At 41.7% G+C, this 19,758-nt stretch overlaps 2 protein-coding genes across 2 annotated transcripts; one reads left to right on the top strand and one right to left on the bottom strand.

Annotated features, from left to right (window-relative positions):
• The first annotated feature begins 9,946 nt into the window (after positions 1–9,946).
• Positions 9,947–12,700, top strand: rag2 (recombination activating gene 2). The gene is made up of 2 exons (XM_010766306.1): positions 9,947–9,998; positions 11,091–12,700. The coding sequence occupies exon 2, from the start codon at positions 11,105–11,107 to the stop codon at positions 12,698–12,700; it is 1,596 nt and encodes a 531-aa protein (XP_010764608.1). The 5' UTR covers positions 9,947–9,998; positions 11,091–11,104.
• Positions 12,701–15,178: 2,478 nt separating this feature from the next.
• Positions 15,179–19,310, bottom strand: rag1 (recombination activating 1). Its single transcript, XM_010766307.1, has 3 exons — positions 18,976–19,310; positions 17,747–18,870; positions 15,179–16,926 (listed from the first exon to the last, which is right to left on the bottom strand). Exons 1-3 carry the CDS (start codon positions 19,308–19,310, stop codon positions 15,179–15,181), a joined length of 3,207 nt encoding a protein of 1,068 aa, XP_010764609.1.
• Between the last annotated feature and the right edge of the window lie 448 nt (positions 19,311–19,758).

Raw genomic sequence — 19,758 nt, 5'->3', positions numbered from 1 at the left:
AAGTGGAGCACATACAGTAGGAGACAACTGTTTCATTGCAGACTGTTATATTTACGTGGAGAAATGGCAGTGCATACATTATTTGAGATATATTTCAAACTCAGACTTCATTTAGGGACATTTTGGTTAGAGCTATTTGTTTAAGCACCGGATTCGCAAAACAGAAGAGTCTGTAAACCAGTCTGCTTTGATCTATGAATTCATGTCCGTGACTCTCTCAGTATCTGCTGCCCACAGCTGTTTTATAGAAGGAAAACCTCCTTCACTTTATGAAATCTCTGCGACACCAGTGGCCTGTACTGCGAAGCAGGATTTTCTATTTACTATTCATTCATGAAGTAGAACAGCTGAATAGAGATCGAGGCTGCTACGTTTAACTATACACACATCAAACTGCCCGATTATTCCCCCTATTACTCGTTTTATGAAGGAGATGTCCGGTCACCAGGGCGCATGATGTGTGTGCAACAAGTCCTCCAACTCATACGACCAAATATGCCGATTGTTCAGGCCCAATTATTACGACCAAATATGTCGTTTGTTCAAGTGCTTAATACGTCCTGCTCCCGTTGAATGCAAACGTTACAGATGGTCGTTTATTCACAAATAACCCTCTCTGTAAAATCCTAAATTGTAGGATAGTTTGGCCATTAAAATACTTTTTGATTAGATTTCTAGGGAGAAGTGTATATTGTACTTTTAGAATCCACGTCCAGTCGATATGTAGGATCTATAGTTTGATAGATTACGAAGATGATTTGAGGTATGCGGCGGCCTCCATGTAAAGTTACGGGTTGAAAACAGTATTTCCGGTCTTGACGTTTTCATAATAAAACCAATGATCAAATGAACATTTAATATTCATTACTAAAACTACAGCCAAATCATCACAGCGCACAAAACCTATTACCGCCGCAGATGGACCAAAAAAGGGAGCGTTTAAAAAAAAAAAAGGGGCAGGTCCGCTCAGTGAAACAATAGAGTTAACCCTCCCGCTGCCTCCTGGTGCTGCAGAGATTTCATGAAGTGAAGGAGGTTTTCCTTCTATAAAACTATAGGTTACTTACGTAACCCCAGTTCTCAGAGTAACATGTAGTGAAATGTCTCACTATGGGATGCGCCTCATCGCGGAGCAAACAGAAGCATCAATCTCATTACGCCAATCCTGATTGGCTGGTGATCTTTACGTCAGCGTCAGGGAATCCACCCACCCTATAAGTAGCTTGCGCCACGTCGCAGCGTCATTCAAAATAAGCACCTCTTCTCGCTTCACCTTAGCAAGAAGGGCCGTCTGGTGAGACATCTCACTTCATGTTACTCTGAGAACTGGGGTTACGTAAGTAACCTATAGTTCTCATTCATAACACTCCGTTCGATGTCTCACTATGGGATATTGAAGCTCCCGTATTGCCAGACAAGCTTATCTCGAAAATCACCAAACCAACTAGAACTTAACAGGTAGAGCTCTGACTCAACACGGGGCCCAGCACTGCTCGGGCCACACTAGGAGCAGAGACGTCTAGCCTGTAAAAGCGGACAAAAGTGAGCGGCGAGGACCAGCTCACTGCTGCACAAATGTCTTTGATGGAAACACCCTTGAACAAAGCCCAGGATGTAGCCAGACCACGAGTCGAATGAGCACGCAGACCCGAAGGTGCCTGCAAACCCTGACTCGCATAGGCCAAAGCAATCGCTTCCACAATCCAGTGAGAGAGCCCTTGCTTGGTAACAGGCTTGCCCTTCTGAGGGTTAGCCCAGGATATGAAGAGTTGGTCACTACAACAAAACTCTTTTGACCTGTCCATATAAGTGCGTAAAGCACGAACTGGACACCGCAAATTCGGCCGCTGTTCCCCGGAGGAACACAGCGGCGGAGGAAAGGCCTCAATGTCAATTGGGGTACATGAACCAACCACCTTAGGTGTAAAGGTAGGGTTGGGCTTCAGCAACACTCTCGTTTGCCCCGGGGCAAACTGATTGCATGAAGGATGTACAGAGAGCGCATGAATGTCACTGACTCGCTTGGCAGATGCCAGAGCCAGTAACAACACTGTCTTCAGTGACAGGTGTTTCATGTCAGCGTCTTCCAGGGGTTCAAATGGAGGTCGAGTGAGCCCATCTAAAAGCACTGCCAAGTCCCATAAGGGCACCAGTGACCTGGAAACAGGGAGGAGCCTGCCAGCCCCTTTCATAAAACGGCAGACCAAAGGATGGTGGCTTGCCGTCTTACCCTCAAAGCCCACATGGCATGCAGCAATAGCAGCCAGGTAGACTTTGATCGAGGAGAAAGCTCTGTGTTTATCAATTAGGTCCTGTAGAAATGATAAAATCACCCCAACAGGACATTGAAAAGAGGTGTGCCCTTTTTGAAGGCNGCTTAAATGAACAAGCAAACATCCTTGAAGTGCTACAAGACAAATTAGCTACCCTCATTTATTGAGGTGAAGCATATTTGTTAATTGGTTTCTTGTTTGAAGCTAATTTGTCTTGTAGCACTTCAAGGATGTTTGCTTGTTCATTTAAGCTGATACAGTACATAGTTTGACAATGATTTATGGAAGAAAATAGGGCTGAACAAGTTTGAATAAATATCTAATGCATTGAAAAATATGTTGAAAATGATTATTGTGTGATATTTGTGCAGATCTATGCGAAACAAAGATGTTTTTTTAAGNGCTCGTGTTACCGCCCTTACATGCTAAACACTCTTGGCAACGAGCATTGTCCACCTCAAGACGGGTAACATTTAACCACACCTTGGAGCGCTTTTCTCCGCCATCTCCACAGTGTGTTGCTGCATGTAGCAGCTGCGTGTGTGTAAACTGCCCCGCCCCCCTCGCACACAGAGTCTGGATTGGAAAGGTCGAAAACACACCGACCATAGACGCATTTGTTTGTCTTTTTGCATGTTAGAAACGAGTTGGCGACACTAAGACTGCGAAATAATGTTTTTGTAGCAATAATACATGACCTTTCTCTTTCTCAACTCGCTACTAACTCGGAGGGAAGTCGCTGTCATATGCCTTGTGAACACTCCGATAATGCCTCTCCACCATAGACGTCGGAACTAGGGGTGCGGGGGGTGCGGCAGCACCCCCTCCCGTCAGCCTCAGGAATCACAGGATTAGCCTACGTTAAAAAAATAAAAATAAAGATTCTGAATTTAAACTCAATTTGTCTGACTTACATGTATTTCTTAATACAGATCTTTTGATGTGATATGCNTAATTGTATTCATCCATCCTAGAGCGACGCATCGCGGAGCGACACCTCATATAACACAGTCTCAAGACTAGTCTATGCATTAGTGAGTGTGATGGTGTTCATGAGGTGTCGCTCCGCGATGCGTCGCTCTAGGATGGATGAATACAATTATTACAGTATACCCACTACAAAAAAGTAGACTACACCACTGGCTAGCAGCAACACACGGAGTTAACTACAATACAAACATGGGTTAATGATTAGAGGTAACTGAGTTATTTATTTTGTAATACAATTTTGTTATTTATCTATTCTGTTTACAGTTCTGTCATCAGATTATTTAATACGATTTGTTAAAACATTGTTGTTTCTTTTGATGTGAAATATTATTTATTTTATTTAAATAAAAAGGAATGTTAATTTTGTTCACAATTTGTTAAGTTAATTTAATATATGTATTTTTGAATCAAGTATTCATCTTTATTGTCTTCATTGTTAGTTTCCACATGCCTAAAACAACCTCAAGCTAAATCTAAAAGTTGATGGCTAAATAAGAGCGTTTGAGAAATTGTGCAAGGCAGTAATAGTCCGAATAGTCCATTAATCGTTTCATTAATCGATAGATTAATCAATTATCAAATTAGTCGTTTGTTGCAGGCAGCCCTATTGTAGTTATCCCATGTATAAATAAAACGTGTTATTCAGCAACCCTTGCAATTTGGGATTTTATTTTTGGTTGGTAGAACTCGGTGAGCTGGTCATTTCAAAAGTAGCTCACCAGCCAAAAAAGTGTGGGCACCCCTGGGTTAGAGCCTTGTTATGGACGATGTGCTGAATATAAAGAACGAGTAGAGCTGTACTTTCAACTCTAACAGCAGGACAGCTACGCAATCTGCATGTTGATTATGCATAAAAATGGTAATACAGACCATTTAAAGATAAATGACTTCCTTAATCACTCATAATACGCATTTAATATTATCTATAGCCCACTAAATTAAAGGTTGACACATACATGCCTTTAAAGGCGCATTGTGGAATACTTTCATGGACTCAGAAACATTTGACTTTTATTTAGTTTTCCATTATTTTATTGTACAAACTGTTATAACTCACTGAATGTAATTTACTGTCGGAGCCTCAATTAAAAGAACCATTCTCCGTGAAATAGCATTTTTGCCGTCTCAACGCCTCATATCAATACAGCATGGCAAAATTCTACCTCTCCAATTCTAGCTTAATCGGAAAAAGATTAGGATGGATTGATGTTAATGTAGATCCATACGCGCAATTAAACAACCTTATTTTCTATCACATTATGCTCTTCTCAAGGAACACCACCCTTAATATGCCAATCTGAGTTTTAACAAGACAAACATCAAACTCCTCAATGGTAAATTACTGCGTACAGCTCTGGAAAAAATTAAGAGACCACTGTAAGATTATCAGTTTTTCTGGTTTTACTAATTATGGGTAGCCTATGTGTTTGAGTAAAATTACTATTTTTTTATTTTATTCTATAAACTACTGACAACATTTATCTGTGTTGGATTTCAAGAGACACTGGAATGGAATGGCTGCCATACATGCAAAGATTGAGATTTAAGAAACATTTGGAGTGGTCTCTTAATGTTTTTCTGAGCTGTAGGTCAAAAACTCAGCACAATAACTGTTAAGTGCCAAAAGTTACATTTTTTCATTGGCAAAACTATAACAAGACTAAAATGTAAAGCCCCAAAAGCAGCTCTGCTGTATTAGGTTGTTACAGGCTCAGCTGTGCTTTGAGCTAAATGCTAATGTCAGCATGCTCATACTGTACCATCTGACTGCAGAATGATGTCTGTTAAAGTGAAGCATGTTAGCATGATAACATTAGCACCACAAATTACAGCAGATAAGTTTCATCAGTGTTATATTTGGTTTGTTTAGCTCTGAATAAAATATTTTGATAAAATGTCAATTACACTGTGGACCATAAATATTGTGAACAAAATACCAGCAACCCGAACATTGGTAGTTGTGTCCCTTGTTGAATAGGTACGATATCATCTTCATCGACGAGGTTGGTTTAGTTAAGCTAAAACAATTACCTGAACATTTTTCAAATGATATGCCGAGCTGACGGGAACTGCAAAGTTGGGCGGTAGTTCTGTGGGTTTGTCACCAAGAAGGACACCTTTCACATTGCACTTAGTGATTTGTGTGTGTTGATTTTCCAGCTTCAAGATACAATTCTACAACTTAAGAAAAGGCCAGATTTCAGTTGCCCCCACCCCAAGATCTATACAGTATATTCCTGTTCCTGACATAAAGTACTTGTGTTTTCACATCTTACATATGAATCTCATGATCAAGATGAAATTATTTGCCCAATTAATAGCAGCTATATTTAAATAGTTAATTAATAAAATAAGGGCCTCCAGCCTCACCTCCAGCACTCTAGCCTTCAGTCCCACAAGTGCTAGCTGTCAAACTGGCAGCGTAATCTTTTATTACAATAAGACATTCAGTGAAACAGAGCTGTATGAGAGGAATATCTTTCATCATACTCTTATCGTTCAGGGTCTAGCAGCCCATACAATTTAATCATGATGGTCAAGTGGTGTTATTGACTTTAGTTGTAACATCCACTGTCCGATTTGTGTTTGGACACTCAAGGGCCCAGTGGGCTGAACTGGCTTTTATGCTGAGGGATCTTGTGCGCACTCAACTGCCTTTTAATCTTAAAAAATAATCAACAGTGTGATTAATTGGAAACCAAATATGGGGCCCTATCTGGGACCATCAGTTTCACTGTGCAGTTCACTGATGTATAGTATTGATTGCAACAGGGAGCCCTCTAATCAAAATCATGGTAAAATCAATAGCTGGCATTGCCTTAGGTCCTGTTCATGCTTCAGTGTACACATCTGAAGTAAACTCCCCTGCGCTGAAACACTCTGACCATTTGCTTAAAGAAAATCGAGGCTTGCTGCAATAGGGAGGACTGCGGAGATAAACTGGAGTAGACAGGTGGATATAAAGGAAGAAAGCACTGAGACAGGTGAGGGAGAGGAGGGGTTATTCAAAGAGGTGGATTCAGTTTGATTGTAAACTGTGCAGGTTTTTATACTCAAAGCTTCAAACCGGGTCCAGGGTACAGCGGAGGATCAACAAGCTACTGACCCCGACCTGATCCACATGCGAGATCCAGCCGCAGAGCCGTCCTGCTGTTGTCACATCACGCTCCCCGTGCACGCTGAGCGCTCTTTTCCTCCACTGTCTCATGATCCCTCCATCTCCCCCGGGGAGCGAGTTAAGTTGCAGGGCCGCCGTTGTGTGTCTACTCACTGCATTCCCTGTTGGGAGAAAGGAGAGGCAGGGTGAGAGCAGATCTGAGCTTATCAGCTTGAAACATGGCTTTAGGTTGCCTGTTCAACATATAACAGTCACAACCCATGAACTGTTCAAAGAGCTCAGAGGAGCAGCAGAAAACCTCCAGGGTTTCCACCAGCATCTGGTGTGATGCCAGGGTATCTGAGGCAGCCTGCATGCCTGGCATCCTGCCACAGCAAGGCAGCCAAACCACGCTGCTCACCTGCCTAGAGAGAGGACAACAGAGGAGAAACACATTTAGCAAAGCAGGGATCCAAGAACAATAGGAACTAGATGAAAGAAGAGGGATTCAGAGCAAGGGAACATTGAGCATGGCACCTTGTGTTCAACAATCCTATTGTTCACTAAATGCCCATCCTAGGGATTTGATTTGCCAAATACGTTTTTGAGGAAACATATTCTACATGGATTTTGATATTTACCAGTAAGTCGGAAATGAGTTGAACGCTGTCTGTGGGCTGACGATGCACGTGGATGAAATAAGATGTGTATGTATGACAACAGCCATGGCTACTTAAACATTTATAGATTGGCCTTTATATTGAAAAAGTATATAAGTCCTTTCTCATGCTTGATAAGATTGATAAGAGTTAGGCATAACATCAAAGTTCCAGGCCATAAATACCGAAACAACAAGCTGAAAGATACTTAACGCTCCATTGAGCTCAAGTGAGCTTTAGAGTGGGGTGGTCATCAGTGGCTTTGTTGCACGACGCCTTTTGCTTCTTACATGCCATTTTTATAAATAACCAAGACTAGTTCCCTAACAGAACAACGAAAATGTTTCAACGTTAATGTTATTTGCAAATTTGCCATATTTAAGAAAAAAAGGTTTGTATTAAAACTTAAGCATTTAGTAGTGCTTGAACATATTTTTTAGGATAATCAAATGAGTGATTACAATGATTTTAGAAGTAAATCTGAGAAGGCATGAACAAATTCAGATCTTGGGAGCTTTGATGCTATAACCTTTTCTCATCCCCTCGTATCCAGCCTGCCGCTAGGCTTTCATTTGTTTTAAAAGGGCTAAAAAATGCAAATAATAATAATCTTTGAAGAAAAGGAACTGTGGTCTAGATTACCACACCGTACCGCAAAAATACAAACCAGAGAAGGATCGTGTCCCGCCCACTACCAATCACCACAAGGGGAGCAATTACCGTTACATTAAATAGTGATAAACACCAGTGCACAATGATCGTCAGAACATCAGAGCTGTCTCTGCGTCATCCGTCAAAACCACGCTTCAGGGTAGCAACAGTCAGGTAGTGATACATTACAAGGGACAGAAACAGGTGCTACCATAGATTCTAATTACTTTGTTCTATCAATTATGTACAAATCCTTGCATGGCCTGGGGTCTGCCACACACTGTTGTGCCTCCTACTCACGCTCCGCACCATCCCAGCTGTGGCAGCATAGCAGGCAGTGCTTTGTGTGAATACCTTGAGGTGACTACAGAGGTTTATTTTTTCAAGGCTGAATTCATACTGATGGAAGAGTTCTGAAAAAAGAGAAAAAAGGAAATCCATTCTGCATATCCCACTGACATCTGAATTGATGCTTTATATCCTTTCTCATACATTATTTTCTCTTTCACTCAGCCCTGTAAGCATCAGTTTAGACACACAGGTGCTCTGCTGTTTTGTGTTTTCAAGCTGTAACGGTCTTCCAGGCACTTGTGGTTTCTGCCTTTGTTTTTGCACACTCCTCAAGTTTTCTCTCAGCTGCTCAGTGCACAAAAACATTATGCTAATAAGAGGTTTCCAGCTCAGGTTTTCTCGATGTGTTCAGGCGTGTGGGTGTCACTCATATAGGAGATCTGCTTTTACCTATAGTAGGGCATCCGTATTAATACGGAGGCATACACAAAGGGAATCCATACTCAACCAGATGCTAGAATGTATTTATCCTTGTTGAAGAATGATATTTCTTTTACCTTCCCCTCAGGAAACAGAATCCTAGTATGATAATGTGTTCAGTGTACTTTGTGAATAATGACTCCCACTCCTCATACAACATGTCATTCAGCGCTGAAGGAGAGAGTTTATGTGTAAGGCAGGCTGCATCTAATAGCCATAATTGTTACGATGTGTATGGGGATCTTTTCAGCAAGCTATACTGTAGGAGCAGTATGACAATATTTACAGGATGGTGTCCTCATTGATGTCAATGACAATTAAAATCCAGTCGAAAACGAGGAGTAAAAGGACTTACCATGAGGATCAAATAAATAAAATGATGGGTAAGGGACACACATCAGATAGAAACGAACTATTCAATTAATGCTAGTCGCAGAGCAAAGAAGTATATATCTAAATGGCAGAATAGTAATTTATGTATACACATAAAACAAGCTCTGCATTTGAAAATACACATTTTCTCATGAAGCACTGCTTGAATACATGTGTTCACATTTGAAATGGTTGGCCGCAGCTTACTTTTAAATACCAATGAGTTTGGTAAAAAATAATTTCAATTATCCACAAGAAGTTAAGTATGTAAAAAAAAAAAATAGAATTATTGTTTCCCGTCAGATATGAATTGTTTTAGAAACTATGTGTCATAAATTATAAGATTTTAAGGAATTACAGATGTTAATTTCCCCCAACATTTGTAATGATATCAAAAAGTTAAACACAATCAAACAGTTGTTTGTTTTGTGTCTACATGAGGTTTTATAATTATTATAATGATAATCCAAAATTATAAGAATTCTTTTTTTTAGAAACAAACTAGAGCGAATAAATCCGTCTGAAATACTTAATTTCCCAGAAAGCATGAACTTAGTGGCTCTCTATGTATTTGTTTTTTCTGTGTCCAACCTCTCGATATAAAATATTCACATCAGAGGTGTGTCTTGCAGCAATGATTTGGACTTATTCCAAAATTACATTTTCTCATCATGCATTTCCTCCACAATTTATCATTGTCATGTTTTACTGCATTAGTTGTTATCTATATTGTAACATGAATATCAGTTTCACTTTTGTAGTTACCTTACCACTACGCAATCATTTTGAAAGGCATTTTCAAAAACGTGGCAAAGCATTATATCCCTTTTTCTTTGGGAACTACTGAAGAAAGAAAACATACACTGCTAATTCCCAATGTATCATAAAGGTTGAGATTGTTCTACAGACTTGACCCTGTACCTTCTTTAGTATAGCTGATAGCCCGTGATCTCTGAAGTGATACACTAAATGCATTCAGGCAGCACACCTGCCAGAGAGCAACAGTCACAGACTGTTAACCTCAAGATCTGGAAGTGTTTGTGAGGCAACGAAGCTTCACAAACTCTCTCGCTGTCTGCCTTTATCAAAGTTTGGCTCCATAAAAATGCAGTTAGGTTAACCTTTGTGATTGTAAGATTCACACTGAAGTGGGCTCAAGAGCGGCATCCTGACACTGGCATTAAGGTAAGCAAACTAACAATTATTATTATAAATCAATTTAAATCTACATTGTGCTACTTATTCTATAGAAAGTCTATGCAACCATGCTGCTGAAGTTAATATAAAATCAAACATTGTCTTTGTCAAAGTGACTGATAGTGACCACAGCAGTATTTATTTATATTGTTGTTAAAGCTGCTAAAATGACATTAAAGTGTTGTATAGTATGTGTCAGTTGAAGTGAGCAAGGAAAACAAAGAAGATTATCCAAGACTGCCCTCAGAATAAACTAATCATTATAATTAAAATATATATAATCTTATCAATTGGAAAACAAATATAGTCATTATTTTTTTATTATTCATCATTGAAAGGTAGAATACATTGTACCAATAGCTAATGCACATGTTTTCTGAGTGTTTGTTTGGATCCCATGCTGCATTCAAATACACCCTGTAATATTCTGTTTCAAACATAGGTAGTAAAAATAGTGTTTGTGCTTGAAAATAATAACTTGACTCCATGAAGAGGTAGATTTTTTAGTGTTTAATTATATAGTGATGCTGATGTTTGACTTTAGGATTTTAAGAAACGACCGTACGTTGTCCCGTAACAGCATACACACAGCTCTAGTAACAGCAGCAGTGAGTTAACATGCTGTACATTGTTAGGGTTGGTATAGGAGTGCCATTACTTTTTGTGCTTTGCCATCACCAAACCCTAACAAATGTTAGGACAAATGTGTCCTAGAAAAGGCCAGTTTAAATATAACATTTCAAATGTAAAATAAATAAAACTCATCCTTGGTCTTGTTATTGTTATTCAGGTTCTTAGTTATTAAAAGTACTTGTAGTTTCATCATTGAGGTTCGTTCCTGAGTAAACATGTCACATCTTTCCTAAATGTAATTGTTCTGTGTAACTGTAGTCTACAACGTTAGATGAATGACTGTGTAACCCTGTTTATATATGTTTAGCCTCTGGATTATGTGGATCATGTTTCTCCAGGTGTTACTGTAATAAACAGGAAGTCAAATTGAAATCCCCTGAATGAAAACAATCAACAGCTGACTGACTTATTGTTGTGTTTCTGTGTTTCTGTGCTGTTTTGATGCAGGCAGCTGCCGGAAGATGACCCTACAACCATTAACTCCAGTGAACTGTGCAGGCCTCCTGCAGCAGGGCTTCTCTCTTCTGCAGCTGGATGGTGAAGTCCTCCTGTTTGGCCAGAAAGGCTGGCCCAAGCGCTCGTGTCCTACGGGAGTGTTTGGCGTCCGGTTTAAACTTGGTGAGATGAAGTTGAGGGCCATCTCTTTCTCCAATGACTCATGCTACCTTCCACCACTGCGCTGCCCTGCTGTTTGCCGCCTCGACCCCTATGATGGGCTTCCAGAGAGTTATCTCATCCACGGTGGCCGCACCCCAAATAATGAGATCTCCTCGAGCCTGTACCTGCTGACCATGGATAGCCGTGGCTGCAATCGTAAACTGACCCTGTGCTGCAAAGAGAAGGAACTGGTGGGAGAAGTACCCGGGGCCCGATATGGCCACACTATGAGCATGGTTCAAAGCCATGGGAAGACAGCTTGTGTGTTGTTTGGGGGTAGATCCTACATGCCAGCAGGAGAGCGCACCACAGAGAACTGGAACAGCGTCGTCGACTGTCCTCCTCAGGTGTTCCTGTTTGACATGGAGTTTGGTTGCTCCTCTGCCCATACTTTACCGGAGCTTAGCAACGGACAGTCTTTCCATTTAGCCGTTGCCAGAGAGGACTGTGTCTACTTCCTCGGCGGTCACTCGCTCTCTTCCGACTCCCGCCCCCCTCGACTCTTCCGCCTGCGTGTCGAGCTTTTGCAAGGCAGCCCCTTGCTTTCCTGTGAGACCATTGAAACTGGCATATCCATCTCAAGTGCCATAATCAGCCGTACTGGTCCTACTAGATATATCATCTTAGGGGGGTATCAGTCAGACTCTCAGAAGAGGATGGAGTGCAGCACTGTGATTCTGAATGAGAAAGGGATCACCTTTGAGGCCTTAGAATCACCTAAGTGGACCCAAGATATCACGCAAAGTCGCACTTGGTTTGGCGGCAGTGCTGGGGAGGGAACCATCATACTTGCTGTACCTACTGAGGGAAGGCCATCCCAAGCAGATGTGCATTATTTCTATCATGTGAGCTTCCAGACAGAGGGGGAATCAAAAGCGGACGAAGAAGCCCAGGGCTGCAGCCAGGAGTCAACAGATTACGACAACTCCACTCCTCTTGAAGACTCTGAAGAGCTCTACTTCGGCCGTGAGCCTCACGAACTGGAGGACATTGATGGAGAAGAGGGTAATTACAATGAGGAGGATGAGGAGGACGAATCGCAAACAGGCTATTGGATGAAATGCTGCCTTGGCTGTCAGCTGAACCCCAACAAGTGGGAGCCATATTACTCCACTGAGCTCTTCCGGCCTGCCATGATATTCTGCTCCAGAGGGGAGGGGGGGCACTGGGTCCATGCCCAGTGTATGGAGCTGTCTGAGCTGCTGCTGCTCAGGCTCTCTGAGGGCAGCAAAAAGTATTTCTGCATGGACCATGGAGGCCTGCCCTTCCAGGAGATGACCCCACCTCGGCAGGTCACGCCTCTGAAGCGCACCCCCTTGAAGGTTAAGGACAGGAAAACTCCTCCAACCATCAAGATGTCCCCTGCCAAAAAAAGCTTTTTCAGAAGGCTTTTTGATTGAGTGAAATACTTTGTATAATGTGTGTAGATGGTCACGATGAGGAATTGTATGTTGTTCAGGATGATTTTAGTTTATTATCAGTAAATCATTATGCTGATCTGACCTCAATCTGAATCATTTTGTCAAAAGATTAAACAATACAATTGACACCTGATATTTCCTGCCAAGCAGCTGTATATGTTAAACTGAATCTCACAATGTTTGACAAAAATACAGAATATTTTAGCAAGTCTGTCTACAATGTTTCCAGTTTGATGTTTTAGCTGTGTCACAGTTTATAGTACATTTGTGTCGTTGTCTTTTGATTCCTAACAATTCCTTCCATGGCCAAATGGAACCTAACTATTTTCACAATTATGTTATGATTACTGAAAATACCCAATGTGCTGATCTGTATTCAATTTAATAAACAATTTTTTTTCACATTCTGTCTTCATACCTGTTTCATTCTAATGTGTTTTTCTCAATTGTTTTATATCACACAACATTTTGATATATTTTGTATTTCATCAAGACCCACAGCGAAAATAAGTGGCTGAATTAACACTGCATCCCTGGGCCAGATGTTAATACATTGGTATTATGATTAAATACATTTTTATTGATAAATAATACCTGCTATACTGCTAGTTAAATCTGTAAAAACATCAAATAATAGGGCAACCTGAATGAAACAATGAAATGCCTTTAAATTGAAATATTTTATATATAATATTACATTATATTTTAGAGGGTGCAAACAATGTTTTAGTTTGACAGGAAATCTTATAAGCATTAAGCTTTTTATATTGTATACATAAAAATGGAAACTAAAAATGGAAACTAATGGAAACTTCATGGATTAAATGCAAATGAATTCTTAATTCTTAAATAAAAAACATAATTAAATATATACAGTTTGATAAGAAAATAAGTTCAAGAAGTTCAAGTCAGATTTTGTCTTTATTTATTCATTCTTTGGAACAATTACACAAAAAAAAGTTGTCTGCTTCAGTGACAATGCAGCAGTTAAACGAGTGAAAAGGTAATACAAGGTGGAACTTCAGTATAATACAACATGCTCAATAAATCACTACTGAAAGCTATCCACAACTCCTGTAAACAGTATATCTGATATTTAGTGTAATATGGAGAAACGAAATATTTGAAAATAGACGGTTTAAAGGTAACAAGTGGAAATCTGTGAAACATCCATCATCCATTACTTTGGAAATGCAATTAATTATTGCAAAAAAACAAATATGAGACACGTTGCAATCTGAAACAGGATGGTATTGTGGGGAGATGACAACTATGGAATGAAATGTGAATATTTCACAGCTGTCACATGGTTAAACCTTATGACAGTCAAATAAAATCAAGCATTCAATCAAATAAGAAAACAAAATTGCCTGTCAAAATTCAAAATTGTGAGAGCACAAACAAGATAATATAATCAATCAATCAGACAAATAAAGTTGCTAACAAATCACATAGAGTCTTTCTAGCTCCCGCTCATCCTTCTGCTCTGTCAACCTTGGCAATGAAGAAATATCAGCAGAGAAAAAAAGCCAGGATTTATACAGAACTTTAGAAAAATCCCCACCTGCTGGAAACTCCATGGGGTATTAGGCTTTGTAATGGACCATACTGTATTTTTATTATACCAACAAAAAGGTCAGTATATGCTTTATTTTAGGTGAGGAATTGGAATAAGTATCATCCATCCTCCACTGTGCAAAAACTAAGAGATCAAAATTGGTTCAAAGTGACCTGGCATCTATTCTGCCCCTTAGGGATCCGACGATAAAGCACTAAAGTAATCTTTTTCAGGGGGCACTCATGAAACAAAGAACATTTGGGTCTCTGTGATTGCATTTTGTTCCAGCTCAAATGATATATTAATACAGTGGCCACAAATGTGGTCTTCTTAACACAATTTCCCTCCATGACTTACAGCACTTTCATCTGTTTCCATAAATATCCTCTCCATATAAATTCATAAATGTGTCATATCCTTGCAATACAATAAACTGTGCCATATTTCACAGATGGTGAAGCTAAAAAAGAGCTTTCCTGCTAAGAGCAAGAAAGAAGGAACCTGTGCTACTTCTCTGCTATGTAATAATTGCACTGTGGTAACGTACAGCTAAAAGATATACAACAACAAAGTAAAATACCATTAAAACAAAACACTTCAAAAAGAAATAGGTGGGAGATTTAAGTGGGAAATGAGAATGTTTGAATGAAAGAAACTTTTTATTTTTTGGATTGTTACATCAAATAAAAGTTTATGTTGATTTAAATATTCAAACACTTCTATCACAATATATGAAAATATTAAGAAAATCTTTGCTTCAAGTAGCTCTTTTCCCTTTTCATTCCAAATAAAGAATTTGTGTAGTAAGTACATTTGTTTTACTGACAGAGGCAGTTGAAAAAAAAATCTGCTTATCATGAAGTCAATTACATTTTGAGTTTCACATTGAAAGAAAAATATCAAACTTTAAGAATGTCCAGAGACATGTCCTCATAATCCTGGCTCTCTACTGGGTCAATGGTGGCTTGCAGAGCTTTGGAAGAGTCCTTGTGAGCTTCCATGAACTTCTGCAAGTATTTGGAAGTGTACAGCCAGTGATGTTTCAACACGTCCTCAAGCTCAAAGGCCTTTGACTGACGAGCATTCATTTTACGGAAACGCCTGAACAGTTTGTTTGCCGACTCGTTCCCTTCGCTGGCCCAGGCTCCTATGGATCCATCTCTCTCTATGATTTCAGGCACATGGGCCAGGGTCTTGTGCAAATAATTGGTTATCTTTCCATTGTATCTATATTTGAAGGTAGAAGAGAGAAGGTCTGCAAAGCGCTGTGAGTTAAAGCTGAAGCGGCACAGCTGGTCGGGGCACTCCTTGGCAGGGCAGGTGGCACGCCACACGGGCTTCATCTGGACGTATATACTCATAAGCTCCCTGAGGGCTTTCCTCCGCTCCTCTGAGGGCACCAGCTCACACACCACATCCGCAGCCTCCTGGGTCATTAGCCTGCGGGCATAGTTCCCATTCATCCTCATGACCGGTTTGACCTTCAGCTTTTTCCTCAGCTGTTTATCCAGGGCTGCCCTCCAGCTGCGCCGCTCCTCCCGACTGGGGTTGACCTTTTTGTACACCTCCCCGATCTCGTCCTGGAAGATTTTGTAGAACTCTGTGGCATTGCCAATGTCACAGTGTAGCGCATCCAGCGTGGGGTGCATCTCCATGAACGGCTTGGCGGAGACACCTTTGACTCTGTCCCGCAGCTCGTCTACAGACTCGGAAAAGGGGTTGGTTCTCCATATCTCGTAGCGATCCAAGTTCTCTACATGATTGCGGGTGACCGAATGTAGCACCATGTTTTCAGAGGCCTCTGCCCGGGTGGAGTCACAGAGAGTGCAGACATAGGTGGACCCAGAGGCTTCAAGGCCCTCCATCTCACGCACCATCTTCTCATCGTATCCTGTACCTCTGAAGTGGAATCGGAAGGAGCGAGCTAGTCCACCCAAGGATAGGATGAGCCTGCTCCCCTTCATTGCCTTACGCTCGGCAACTACAGGCCCCAGGACAGCTGTGAGTGTCTCATGGTCTGACTCGTCCACAAACATCAGGCAAAGGGGCTTACATGACAGTTCTGAGTTCGGCTTGGGCTCAGTGAAAATGGTAACCTCCTTCTCCTCGTTGTCTGGCTTGACAGAGACAGACATGACAGTAAAAGAAAAACGTACAGCCTTCTCAGGGACAGCTGGTCCCCCGCCATGTTTCTCACTTACATCGCCCATGCCATCACAGGATTCTTTGATCTTGACACTGAAGCCTGAGGTACAAGTACTGTCTTCCATACCAGCCTCTCTGAGCCCCTCCATGATGTCCTCCTCCAGATCCTTTATTGCTGACACCAGAGCCACATCGTAGCGAAACCTGCGAGTGATGGTGTCAGCTGGGAAGTCATCCACCGAGGAAGTCCATCCAGAGAGCCCGTTAATAATGCCAACATTGCAAGATGTAGACACATTCTTGAGAGCTGGCTGCCATTCAAACTCGAGGAAGCCAGGGAGAAGCTCCCTCTCTGCAGCTCGCAGGGTGTGCAGCGGCTGAAAGATCTGGCGGCCACTGGTGGCTTTGACAGTCCGGTACATCTTGTGATACTGGCTGCAGCTCAGGAAGGTGTTGACCCGAATGGCCAAGCACACAGCAGGATGCAGCCCAAACCCTCTGCCTGTGAAGATAGAAAAGGGAAAAAGATCAAGTTTCAGACACAAAGAGGCAAAGTAAAATAAATAAAACAATACATGCAAGAGGAATAGATTTAGAATGATTTAACATCAAACTGTAGAAGCTAATTTATACGGCTTTGAAAAGAACTGGAGTATCTAACATTTCCTCATTTGATATCCCACATTTCGAGTCCTACAAGACTGAGAAAATCACAAATTTAACAACCAAATGTAAATGTATCATTGTCAAAAGCCTTCGGGCCCATGATTAGAAAATTCAATATTTCCTAATTTCAAAATGTTATAAGGGGACAGAGGGTGAATGAGTAAAGCTGGCAAAAGTGATGTATTGGCTGCAGATGAAAACAGACACCAGCTGGCTTCTATTCCCCTGAGAGAAGGATGGTGCTGTCTGTGTAATTTGCAGATACAAGAGCTGCTGATATTGTTTTGATTCTAACAGCCCCTTCACAAGAGTTGTTATTGTGCATTAAAGGGAGTGTGAGACTGAGAGACTGACGGACAAGCAGGCAGAGAGTGAGAAAGAAAAAAAAGCAGGGAGGGGTTGAGCGTCAAACAGCGTGGCGCTTCAATCAAAAGTGGACAATAATGAAATGCTTTTCAATCAAATATCACAGAAAAATGTTTCTCCCTCTTCAAAAGTGAACTTTTATAACTCATTGTTATTTATGAAATGATTGTATTCCTTAGAGATAGACGGAAATATTATAGAGAAAATACTTTTCATAATTTTCTTTTGTGTGTGTCTTGGCTGCAGAGTTTTTGGGTTCATTAAACAAAAGCCTTATAATAGTCTCTTACCTTGCATTATGGCCTCTAGCTCGTCTGCCTGTCGGTGTTCATTCCCAGACCTCAGTGCAAGCAGAAAGAGAGTCTGGCACACAGACTTCAGGTCACCACCTTCCTCTTTATCTGCAAATGCCTTCAGCTGGTTCTTCATATCCCTCAGCCGATGCTTCTGGGCCCGACGTGTTAGCGATAGCAGGTGCTGACGGGGTCTTCCCCCTTTATTGGTGAGCAGGTAGCTGTCAAGTTTGGATATCTGCTGTTTTCCATCCTGTTCATCCAGCTCATGGCTCTGACAATGGGCTTTAAATGAGTCAACCCTTACCTGCTTGCCACAGGGGCAGAGCAGAGGCAGGGAGTGTAAGGCTGATAAGAAGGCTTTGGCAGGCGAGGTCAGATCATTGGGGGCACACGTCAAGTTGCAGGCTGGGCAGAGAGGCCCCAGAACGTGGATGTATTTAATAATACAGCTGTGGCAGAACAGGTGCCCGCAGGGGGACTGGACTGGATCAGAGAGCAGGTGGTCACACACCAGGCAGGTGAAAGAAAAGAGGAAGTCTACAGGGAGCTTCTCAGAGATCAGCTTGGTGTTCAGGTGGTCTTTCTGGCAGTGGGTGATATTTCTGACCCATTGCTCTCTCTGTATGCGGGGATTCCTCCATGCCTTGAGCACAGGGCCATGATGAGGGTCTCCAAATGGTCTCAGAACCCTCTTTTCACCAACAGCAATGCTGTCTCCATTATCCCACCTGGCTCTTTTTGCCAGAGTTTGGGCTCTGGGAATGGCTTTTCGCCTCTTCCTCCTAGTCCGCTGGAATGAAGGTTTTCTGGGTGAGCAGAGATGACAGGTGTTAGAGTGAGGTTTCCACTCGGGGACTCTCGTTCTAGAGAAACTGCAGAAGCCCCCTCCTCGTATGGCGACCACCCAGCAACGATGGCAGAAGGAAAGAGGGTGGACAGATTCTGTGTCCTCTGTCACATCCACTTTGAAGACTTTGAGAAGTACACCTGGCCAGCTTGTGAACTTGCAGCCCATTCTACGAAGGGAACCTTTGCTGACCTCATCCAGATCCCCATGAACATCGTGCACTGGTCCTTTGACTTTTCTCAGGGCCGTTCCGCAAAGACGGCACAAGCACCTTTATAGAGGGAAAACAAAGCTGTCAAAACCTTTAAACTAAATGCATGTACAATATGTTTAAATTAAATTAAGTTAAGTTTAATTGAAAGGGACATTTTATTACCTGAGGTGGTTCATGTGGATGTCCATTTCCTGTAGCTTCTTGTCCACCCGCCGGCCAGGGCCCTCTACATTTTCCTTGCTTTTTCCTCCTAGGCATAATTTCATGACACTCCCTGGGCTTATGTCATTATCTAACTCTGTATTCAGATCTGCAGGAGGTGAGATCCCTAACACGGCTCCTTTCTCAGGCTGAGAGGCACTGGGCAGAGGGGCCTTCTCCATTGACTTGAGCCTAAACAGTTTAAACTTCCACTGAGAGTACTTGGAGTGGGGATGGTGGAGCTCAGCCGGCATGGAGGATCTGGGGCCATCTGTCTCCAGACTCTCCTCCATCATGATGAGACTTAGACCTTAGACCCTGGGGAGGAGAGGAGAGCTTAGTTTGATTCATCCCAAATGTACGAAAATTATTCCAGCTGTCCACGGGACACATGGCTGCAGATGCCAGAGAAAAGATTTAAAGGTTCAGATGCTGAGACATCCCCAGAGCCTTCTTAGAGTTGAGCCCATGACACCATCTAACAGCTTTTCTTGATTTGTTTTGAATTCATACACCAAGTACCCTGAAATCCCACTGAACAGAGAGTGGTGAGCCTCTACCTAGAGCACTGTGTGATAGCATAAGTGGCATTTAGATATTGTGTAAAATGCATGAGACAAGCATTGGGAGATCGATACAGCACAAAAATCTTCATTTCTCTCATCTCCAATCCCATCGCTCAGGGAGCCATTGTGAATTTTATTTCTTTGACACAGCGAGTTTGCTAAATGGGCAACCTTATCC

Source organism: Notothenia coriiceps, unplaced genomic scaffold (assembly GCF_000735185.1).
Source record: "Notothenia coriiceps isolate Sejong01 unplaced genomic scaffold, NC01 NC01_scaffold00003287, whole genome shotgun sequence".
Taxonomy (NCBI): Eukaryota; Metazoa; Chordata; class Actinopteri; order Perciformes; family Nototheniidae; genus Notothenia; species Notothenia coriiceps.
This window is presented reverse-complemented; position numbering and strand designations above follow the sequence as displayed.

Coding starts and splice junctions, on each gene's coding strand:
- rag2 (XM_010766306.1), top strand. CDS start 11,105: ATGACCCTACAACCATTAACTCCAGTGAACTGTGCAGGCCTCCTGCAG.
- rag1 (XM_010766307.1), bottom strand. CDS start 19,310: ATGATGGAGGAGAGTCTGGAGACAGATGGCCCCAGATCCTCCATGCCG. Junction 18,871..18,975: donor ATCCACATGAACCACCTCAG/GTAATAAAATGT, acceptor CCCTCTATAAAG/GTGCTTGTGCCGTCTTTGCG. Junction 16,927..17,746: donor GCTAGAGGCCATAATGCAAG/GTAAGAGACTAT, acceptor CTATCTTCACAG/GCAGAGGGTTTGGGCTGCAT.